The sequence below is a fragment of the Nansenia antarctica genome (assembly GCF_963989245.1).
Source record: "Nansenia antarctica genome assembly, chromosome: 4".
Classification (NCBI taxonomy): domain Eukaryota; kingdom Metazoa; phylum Chordata; class Actinopteri; order Argentiniformes; family Microstomatidae; genus Nansenia; species Nansenia antarctica.
In genome coordinates this window covers 42,360,659-42,371,202 of record NC_137689.1, presented here as the reverse complement: position 1 = coordinate 42,371,202, position 10,544 = coordinate 42,360,659, and the positions used below count along the sequence as shown (strand labels likewise).

Below are 10,544 nucleotides of genomic sequence, written 5' to 3'. Positions count from 1 at the left end.
TGGAGCCCTGAAATAGGGGGAGTATTTTATTTATTTATTTAGTATGTTTTTTTTAAATTGTACTTTCTAAATGGTGAACCCAATCAGAAAATAACATTTGATTAAAGCTGAGAATCTCTACTTTGACCCCATAGTAATTGTTTGATTTCAAATCCACACTGTCGGTTTATAGAAAGAAGACACAATTCTTCCTCTTTCTAATTGTTATGTAGTGCACTATATCTTGTGATTTCTATGGTTCCTCATATGCACCAAAAAGGGAAATTAAACACATGCCTCAATGCTGATTTCAGTCTTTTGTTTAATAGTAATAACAGCAGACAACAGTCTAATTGTGCAAAGCGCAATTCTCTCAGGAGGTAGAGACAACCCGCTGATAACAAAAACCAACAGATACACTAATAGACACATTGTTATCTCCTAAAAATGTGAGCATTTTCATTTACAAAATACTATACACTATATACTATCATTGCTGACACAGTGCTGATCTATAGAAATAATCAATGACTACCTACTAAGATTATGTATGAGGACATAATTGAACAAAAAAATCAACCAACTAAAACATAGCTGGTCTGGAGTGTGTAAGCACTTGATATGCCTTCCACGCCACAATTGAGATAAACTGCAGCTATGTTTACTGAGGAAGACATCCCCTGTACCTAGCTCTGTGGAGGTCTTGTCCTACCAAACAACGTGTCTGGGTACAGGCATAGTAGGACTGACTGTCTGGGTACAGGCATGGTAGGACTGTCTGTCTGGGTACAGGCATGGTAGGACTGTGTCTGGGTACAGGCAGTGTAGGACTGTGGCTGGGTACAGGCAGGGTAGGACTGTGGCTGGGTACAGGCATGGTAGGACTGTGGCTGGGTACAGGCATGGTAGGACTGTCTGTCTGGGTACAGGCATGGTAGGACTGTCTGTCTGGGTACAGGCATGGTAAGACTGTCTGACTGGGTACAGACGTGCCTCCTGTTTTTTTGTCATTCATTTCAAGTGGCTCCACTTTCTTAGAATGTCTTCGGCAGCATTCAGTGTTGAGTCCTCCTGTTGAATGAGAGGGTTCTACAAGTGAGTAGGTTTGTAGGTGAAACTGCAAAACCTCTGAGGTTCCATCCAAATCCACTCATCAATGTAGAAAAAATTAATGATTGAGTTTTGTGTAAACTAACTCCATATCTGTTTTTTTGAGGGGGGAGGGATCCCCAAAAACTCCATATCTTAGTTTTTCCTCTGTCGCTTTAACACGTTTTCTGAAAGCATAGCTCATTTTCTCTTAACTCTTAACACAAATCCAAAAACTCACACACAAAGCCCTAAACTCTACAAATCTCTTGCAAAAGCAAACACTGCATTCAAAATTATGTTATGTCTTCTCAAAATGAAATGTTGTCGTCAAATGACACATACATACTAGGGCTGCAACTAACGATTATTTTGGTAGTCGACTAATCTGTCGATTATTTTTTCGGTTAGTCGCGATTAGTCGTGTGGCTTTTCGCTGCGCGTAAATGGCGACGCAGAAGCATAAATCCGGCTTAACTAGCTATCTAACCTAACGTTACGCCAAGCTACAGCTGCTCACAGAGCTAGTTGACTGGCTAGCTAGCATTGCTGGCTAGACTACAGACAGCTCACGTTAGTAGGCTACGCTTGGCGCTGTTTATCTTACAGACAGCTCGCTGGTGGACTCAACATAATTGAAATAGCATTCACTTATCAAGCATCATTCATGATCATCCACCATGACTACCTGGTATTTTAATAGCGACCACCCCTCACTTCATTTCATCTCGCGTTCTCCTGGCTTCAACATGGAAAACCCCTGCTACGTAACGTTACATACAAGCGCCTCTGTCTGTCACATGCGTGCCACAGGGCAAATAAATTAATAGCACAAACGCTCATAGCATGTACAGCCCTGTCCATGAGACATTGTTTTCCAACATGTAACAGTAAAGCTAACATAAACATTACGACCCTAACAATATAACGTAAGCCAGTTGGCTAACAACGTTAGCTAAAACTTACCCAGCTGATTCTTGCATGGCTCCCGAAAAAAAAAAAGAAAAAAAAAACCCCCGTTTTTTTAACAATTTTTTTAAATGCGATTAGTCGACAACAACATTTCACGTCGACGAATTTCCGTACTCGATTAGTCGTGACTAGTCGACTAATCGTTGCAGCCCTAATACATACACCATCAAATGAATAGACACTTGTAAGAACCAATTGAACACTGATGTGCACAATGGAAAAAACAGTACTATGATAAGATTATCAGTACGCATTTTGCATTCTCAGTGTTACACTACATACATACAGTAGCCTGTTATATAATCTGTTATGTTTTCATACTCAAATATAAAACACAAATACAAGAATAGAATGTTTTTTTATTCTGAAATTCTGTATATATCTCAGCAAACACAGTTGGATTTGTAAAGTGTTCTTCATACAGAACAAACAATAGAAAAAAGAAAATAAGACCTCTGCATATACTGTAAAGAAAAATAAAATTAGGCTGCATCCTGCCTTTGGTTTCTGTCTGGCCACAGGACCTCATCGACATCTCACCTCTCGCTCTACCTTTCTCCCTCCCCCCTCCCCCTCCCTCTCCCTCTCGCTCTACCTTTCTCTGCAAGTTGGCATCTATTGTTCTCCAACACAGGAGAGCTCATCTTTTATTGCTAAAGCTATGATTGCTAATCCAAAAGCAATAGGTGTTTGCCCGTATGAGGTGTGTGATTGTGTGATTTGTGGTTTGAGTTTAGCACTCTGAATGGTAGTGTTAAAGCGGTGTGTGAACACAAGAGATTTTAGCAAGGAAGATTGTGCCAAATGTAGAGAATTGTATTTTGTTAACTGTGTGGTTTAGAGTGGCAAAATGAGTGATGAGCAAGAAATGTGTTTGTCATTGTGAAGAATTGGTGTGAGATAAAATACACCAGTTTCAGGTTTTGGTCATAGTGTTTGAGGTTCGGATGTTAGTGTTAAAGCGGTAGAGAAAAACTGGAAACAATCATACATGTATGCTAGAGTTTACCTTGACAAAGCAGAAACGGATGTAGTTTTCAAAGTCCTTGCGGTGCTCAGGGCTGTAGAAAGCTGAGACAGGGATTGTGGCTAAACCCTGTATTAATCAAATAACCAGACACGATATTGGCATTCTATTTTATAACATTTTTATTATGTAAATAATGATCACCACTTATCTTAGATGGGTTATATTTTGGAAACACATCTGGTTCCAAAAACATCACTGTTGAACACTTGATCATGATCATAATTAAAATGTATTGTCACTGAACTTTAATCCTCACAAAGTCTAAACCCATCTTCACTCATTTACCTTCTCTTTAATCAGCCACTTCACAAATCTGGAGTCGTAGGGTTCATCCTGAGTGGTTGGATCATTCAAGTCAGCCTCTGAAACAAAACAAAAAAACACCCTTGATGAAGGCTTTAGGGGAGAGCTGAAACATTAATGGTTAAGTAACAGTAACAGTTCAGACCCCCTAAAGAAACACTCACTGACAGAGATGAAACAATGTTACACTAAATGCCAGATGAAACACTGAAGCTCTCGGTGATGGGACACTGAAATACTCACTGACAGAGGAGATGTCTGCCATCATGAAGTAGCCTCCCTCTGGCATGATGGGCTGCAGACCAACACTTTCCAGACAGGAGGCCAGCTTCCTCCGCTTGTGATGCAGCCTCTCAGGGAGCTGAAGTAAGTAGCTTTCAGGAGTTTCAAAATGCTCATACTCTCTCTGGAAGCCCTGTGCCATCGCCTCCTGAAGGATGCAAGAATGGGTCAGTCACCCACCCCCCGGAGAGCGTTCTCTTTCAAACGAGTGTCAGGGATTAAACCACGGAATAGGCATCCACTAATCAAGGGCCACTGGGTTCGATTTCAAATGATAATGAGGTTCGAACCTCAGGGTTCGATTTTAAATGATAAGCAAAAAAGCACACATCGGAAATCATATAAATATATCATCACACAATAAATATAACCAATGAATCTATGAAAACTAGACAGCAGTGTTTTGACAAGTATGATGAAACAGTCTTTTTTGGACCTGAGCTGCCGTCGCACAGTGGTACACTGAGTTCTGATGGACGGTCTTCAGGTGCTTCACGATGTGCCCAGAGCCGATGGCCCAGCCAACCTGAAACACAACAAGGACTCATTCAATACACACCGTGTGGATTCACCTGGCACAACGTCTCCAAACTATATTCCACAGCAGTATTATCTCAGCAGATTACCTTCCACCCTGTAGCACTGAAGGTCTTTCCACCACTTCCAATAGTGACGGTCCGCTCCCACATCCCAGGAAGACTTGCTTTATCAAATCAAGATAGCATTAGATTGAAAGTCATTCACGTATTTTTCAGAACCTGACTTGTGAATTTTAGGAAAAAAACATGCATGCTTTTTTATCATATCGCTTTCATGTCATGGGGAGGCTGGTGGATGTAGACATTCTTTCATGTCATGGGGAGGCTGGTGGATGTAGACATTCTTTCATGTCATGGGGAGGCTGGTGGATGTAGACATTCTTTCATGTCATGGGGAGGCTGGTGGATGTAGACATTCTTTCATGTCATGGGGAGGCTGGTGGATGTAGACATTCTTTCATGTCATGGGGAGGCTGGTGGATGTAGACATTCTTTCATGTCATGGGGAGGCTGGTGGATGTAGACATTCTTTCATGTCATGGGGAGGCTGGTGGATGTAGACATTCATGTCATGGGGAGGCTGGTGGATGTAGACATTCGTAGAGGAGGTGGTAGAGGAGATGGTAGAGGAGGTGGTAGAGGAGGTGGTAGAGGAGGATGGGGAGGCTGGTGGATGTAGACATTCTTTCATGTCATGGGGAGGCTGGTGGATGTAGACATTCTTTCATGTCATGGGGAGGCTGGTGGATGTAGACATTCTTTCATGTCATGGGGAGGCTGGTGGATGTAGACATTCATGTCATGGGGAGGCTGGTGGATGTAGACATTCGTAGAGGAGGTGGTAGAGGAGGTGGTAGAGGAGGTGGTAGAGGAGGATGGGGAGGCTGGTGGATGTAGACATTCATGTCATGGGGAGGCTGGTGGATGTAGACATTCATGTCATGGGGAGGCTGGTGGATGGAGACATTCATGTCCTGGGGAGGCTGGTGGATGGAGACATTCATGTCCTGGGGAGGCTGGTGGATGTAGACATTCGTGTCATGGGGAGGCTGGTGGATGTAGACATGTCCTGGGGAGGCTGGTGGATGTAGACATTCGTGTCATGGGGAGGCTGGTGGATGTAGACATTCTTTCATGTCCTGGGGAGGCTGGTGGATGTAGACATTCTTTCATGTCCTGGGGAGGCTGGTGGATGTAGACATGGGGAGGCTGGTGGATGTAGACATTCATGTCCTGGGGAGGCTGGTGGATGTAGACATGGGGAGGCTGGTGGATGTAGACATGGGGAGGCTGGTGGATGTAGACATGGGGAGGCTGGTGGATGTAGACATGGGGAGGCTGGTGGATGTAGACATGGGGAGGCTGGTGGATGTAGACATGGGGAGGCTGGTGGATGTAGACATGGGGAGGCTGGTGGATGTAGACATGGGGAGGCTGGTGGATGTAGACATGGGGAGGCTGGTGGATGTAGACATGGGGAGGCTGGTGGATGTAGACATGGGGAGGCTGGTGGATGTAGACATGGGGAGGCTGGTGGATGTAGACATTAGAGGACAGCCTTGTTGTTATGCATGGAATGGAAGTGTTTGATACATGATATCTTTCCGTCTTCCGTTCCGTTCAATTACAATGAGCCCGTCTTCTGATGTTGACACTGTGCAGCGTCTCTCCATTGATTCCACTGGGTCTTACCTATCTTCACATGCTTGATTCCACTGGGTCTTACCTATCTTCACATGCTTGATTCCACTGGGTCTTACCTATCTTCACATGCTTGATTCCACTGGGTCTTACCTATCTTCACATGCTTGATTCCACTGGGTCTTACCTATCTTCACATGCTTGATTCCACTGGGTCTTACCTATCTTCACATGCTTGATTCCACTGGGTCTTACCTATCTTCACATGCTTGATTCCACTGGGTCTTACCTATCTTCACATGCTTGATTCCACTGGGTCTTACCTATCTTCACATGCTTGATTCCACTGGGTCTTACCTATCTTCACATGCTTGATTCCACTGGGTCTTACCTATCTTCACATGCTTGGCGCCGTCGTAGGTCAGCCACTCGTACACCTCATCACTAATACACACCACGTCATGCTTTATACACAGGTCAGCAATCTCCTGGAGCTCCTCCCTCTTAAACACCTGTGTGATAGAGGGGAGAGAGTCCAGGGCGTGACGCACAGTGAGCATGGATGACATCTAAACCGCTTATATTTACATTTTAAAGCGACTATCATCTATCCACCAGTCATAGCAGGAAAAAAGTAATCTATGCTCAGGCCTGGGGCCATTAGTAGTCATAATGCTAGAAGAAGGAAGACCTATGTCTCACCTTGCCTAAGGGATTGTTGGGAGTGTTTATAATTATGGCTTTTGTGCGTGGGTTGAATTTACTGGCCAGTTCTTCAGAGGACAGGACCCAGTCTCCACTAGAAAAGGCCTTGCCCCCCTCCACTCTCTGGGATCAAACAAACACAGAATCAGCAATACATTAACCTTGCTCTCTAAAAACCAATGGCATTTACTTACAGCCACTTAAAGGCACAAGGCAACTACTCACTGGCCTCAGTGGGACAAAGACAGCCTTTCCTCCTGCCATCTTCACCATTGGTTGATAGCAGTCAAAAAATGGCTCGATAATTATGACCTAAAAGGAGGGCCAGATGACATTGAGCTGTTAGATGGAGGAGGAGTGCTTCTGGCCAAATGTTATTCTCTATATTGTCATTTCGTACCTCATCCCCTTCATCGACCAGTGCTTGAAACGTGCAAAAGAGAGCCTGGTAGGCCCCAACGGTGACCAAGATGTCATCAAAAGCATCCACCTCCCGTCCCATAACTCTACCAAAGAACTTAGCCAGAATCTTCACAAGAGGGGGGTGGCCCTGAGGATGGAGCGCATATATGAAATAACCCGTAGAAATGTAGGTATATTGCATAAATTACTTCAGTTACATTTGGAACTTTACTTCTCTTACAAAAGCGCGTGTATACTGATGCATTGGACATTCTCCGCTCACTGCTTTGCAGAAAGCCTCTTGCATGTAGGTGGGAGGGGAGAAGTCGGGAAAGCCCTGTCCGAGGTTCACTGCCTTGTAATCTGCAGCCAGTTGCGTAAATTCAACCCTGAAAATGTACATAATTTATCAACCACTGTGTGCATTAATGTCAAAGCAACACATCTTAGCCAAATTTCATTCAATTTCGATAAAACTATTACCATATATTTTTGTCCACGCCATCAATTCTGCGAGCATGAAACTGACGTGACATGGTAAACTGAAATAAAATAATTCAGTTGTATGAGTATCTATCTACAATATGCAGGAGCGCACTCATTATTTCACGGTGAAACGGCAATGAAATTACGATTATATATAGGTCCAGGACAAATAAATAATAACCTTACCTGGTTAAAATCAGCGTTTCTAAAGTTTCCTCTGTGACAATTTACTATATCTGCAGCTACTCTCCTTAGCATACCAATGAGAAGTGCGCAGATCACCTTCAAAAAAACAATCGTTTACTAGGCACTATAAATAACACCGCACTTGTGACAGCATTGTATTACTTATCTGTCACGTTGTACCGTACAGTCATATGAACATTCAAGAAAGTGTTAGGTATGCAGTTTAAAATGTGTAATTTCGTATTCTTGTTTGATTCTTGTTTCGATCTTTCACCATAAACGAAACATTTCGTCCTCATTCGCTGACTTCAGGGTTTCTTCAGCTGAGGAAGACGTCACATGACCACTCCCCCCGAACCTTGATACCCTGGAGGCGGAGCCAGCTGCCAACCTACTGATCAGGGTCAGCGGTGGCTTTTTCTCTGTGTATGTTACGGTACATGTGGGGGTTAGGTGCTAGGATGCTAGGGTTAGGGTTAGGGTTAGACACGCCAGCATGTACCAAGTCACCCTAGCACCTAACCCTAACCTTCCCACATGTACCGTATTCCCACATGTACTGTAACATATATACCCACTGTGGGCACACAAACTCAGAAAAAGTACCATGAATGGGTTCCTCAGAAAGAAATCTATTCACCACTCATTTGTCAATAAAATGACTATACAATAGATACATAGATGTGAACAAAACAATGAATGGGAGTCATTACTAAATACTGAAGACAAGACAATTGAGTCGAGCAAGAAACTGCCATTGATACTGCCAAGTCAAATTAGCTGGAGCTAGGTGACTGAACTGACATGAAGGAAGTAATTGAAGAATGCATTCACACAACCAACTGAATGAAGCCCACAACATAAGCCAGTGTCTGCATTTTACAAAAAGTATTGCATTTTGTTTATACCGCGACTGCCAAACACATCAAATTACAGAGAACAGTAGAATTAACTCAACAGCATTTTTCAATGAAGTTTACAATATAAACAGTATTTCTCATTGGCGTTTCCCCCTTCATAGTGCAGCCTTCTTCAGGTCCTCCGGCAGTACACGGCCCCTCTTCCGAGCTCTGTCCTTCTTCCTCTCCACTTTGCCCTTGTTTTGTTTCCGGATGTTCTTGCGCCGTTTGTCCTGCCGATTCTGCATCTTCTCCACCACGTTGTGGCTGCGCTCTGTCCAGCGCTTCTTCTTCTGAGAGCGCATCTTCTCCTTCCTCTTCAGCGAGGCGCGGAGCAGGTCCTCGTCGTCTTTGATCTTGATGCCCTCGGCCTTGTACAGCACGTTGGTCCACTTCATCTTCTCCTCCGCCTCCCGGGCCTTGTCCTCGTCCTTCCCCCGTAGCTCCTCCAGCTTGGCCTTGCGCAGCTCCACACGGCCCAGGAGCTGCTTGTAGTTCTTCCCCGTCAGCGGCGTCAGTGCTCCCTTGACCCGGTTCTTCTTCTCCTTCTTCTGCTGCGCTTTATCCAGGAAACCTCCCTCGCCCATGTCCACCTTGTTGAAAACGATGGCCGTCTCGTCTCTCTTGGCTGTGGCCGGTTTAGGAGCAGGAGCAGGAGCAGGAGCAGGGGCCTCTTCCTTTTTCATCTCCTCCACCAGTTCATTGCCTGCTTCTTCGGCTAGCTTTTTCTTTCTGAATTCTTTCCGCTTCCTTTTCTTACGCTCCCTCTCCTGCTTCCGCCTCTCCCGCTTTAGTATCACATCCTCTGAAGACGGGTCTTTGGGGGTGCCCTGGGGTACAGATGGGGAGGATGGATTTGGGTTAGCTATGGTTATGTCACTAACAAACAGACTGACACGTTGTCAGTTGCAACTGGTGATCTCCATGACGACATTTGGTTGGCACTATGAGAGAGACAGAACCCCTTTTGGATCACCAGATACATACCTGCCCACGAGACTCCTCAATCTTCTCATGAAGTCTCTGACGTAGAATATCTACCGTGGAGAATTTTGCCCCAGCCTTTCCACCTTTAACAGAGAGCATAGGTCAGTGCAGCAAATCCCATGTCTCTTACATGCATATCTTACTTATCATTCTTATACTTACTGCAACTCTACATTAAATACAGACAGAGAAAAAGCAAAAACACTGGTTGTTTCACTGGACAAATTGAGGCTATATTTACCTTTGGGCTGCTTCTTAACCACTGGCCCATTTGGCTTGCCTGGGCCACTCTGGACAGCTGCATTAGACCCTCTCTGTGCTGGGCTGATTGCCGGCTTCCGATTAGGTTTCAGAGTTGGCCTCTTGTGTTTCCCATTGATGCCGTTTCCTTTAGTCTGTTTCTGGTTGGTGTTGTTGGTTTTCCTGGGAGGACGAGCGTCACCTCGAAAAGGAACTAGATACAAATTGATTGATAATGTAAAGTTGCTCTTCAGTCAAGGTAAACTCAGTCTCAGGTCATCTCTGAGAAGTACACAGTACTTTTAATTGATGTGATCAATCGGTTACATCCAACAGTCATCACTTCAGACATAGCATTCCTAATTAATAATATTCCCAACACAAACTACAAACATTTAACAAGCTTAAATATAACAATCATTTACCATATGGCCTCTCCCTCGGTGTTTGGTTCTGATGAGCACACACTTTGCTAGCTAATTTTTGAAGGTATGAGTCTTTTGAAGCGAGACTTGCCATTTGGAGAAGACTTGCGGTACTGCCAGTGTACCTTGATGGAACAGTATTATGCTAAACAAGCTGGCTAGTTAGCTTAGGTATAGGCCCCTAACAGAGTAAATTAAATAAGCGAGAAGCAAGTCATCTCTCTATTACAAACAAATTACTTACTCCAAATAAAATACCAACATTCATTGGTTGTTAAACTATAACAAACATGAGCAATAATATCAAACAGCGTGCAAATAGTAAAGCACGTGGATAGCTACGTTAAAATGGGCGTGGGTTGTAGTTCAACCGGAAGGG

The 10,544-nt window shown here is 44.1% G+C and overlaps 2 protein-coding genes across 2 annotated transcripts; both read right to left on the bottom strand.

The window, feature by feature from the left end:
• Positions 1-301: 301 nt before the first annotated feature.
• kyat1 (kynurenine aminotransferase 1) lies at positions 302-7,915 on the bottom strand. The gene is made up of 13 exons (XM_080530206.1): positions 7,615-7,915; positions 7,426-7,484; positions 7,184-7,331; positions 6,941-7,090; positions 6,766-6,852; positions 6,538-6,663; positions 6,227-6,347; positions 4,282-4,358; positions 4,092-4,181; positions 3,617-3,803; positions 3,356-3,432; positions 3,050-3,136; positions 302-1,050 (listed from the first exon to the last, which is right to left on the bottom strand). Exons 1-13 carry the CDS (start codon positions 7,684-7,686, stop codon positions 991-993), a joined length of 1,341 nt encoding a protein of 446 aa, XP_080386332.1. The 5' UTR covers positions 7,687-7,915; the 3' UTR covers positions 302-990.
• Positions 7,916-8,527: 612 nt separating this feature from the next.
• On the bottom strand, positions 8,528-10,492 carry surf6 (surfeit 6). The gene is made up of 4 exons (XM_080529029.1): positions 10,166-10,492; positions 9,742-9,954; positions 9,501-9,583; positions 8,528-9,343 (listed from the first exon to the last, which is right to left on the bottom strand). Exons 1-4 carry the CDS (start codon positions 10,257-10,259, stop codon positions 8,630-8,632), a joined length of 1,104 nt encoding a protein of 367 aa, XP_080385155.1. The 5' UTR covers positions 10,260-10,492; the 3' UTR covers positions 8,528-8,629.
• Between the last annotated feature and the right edge of the window lie 52 nt (positions 10,493-10,544).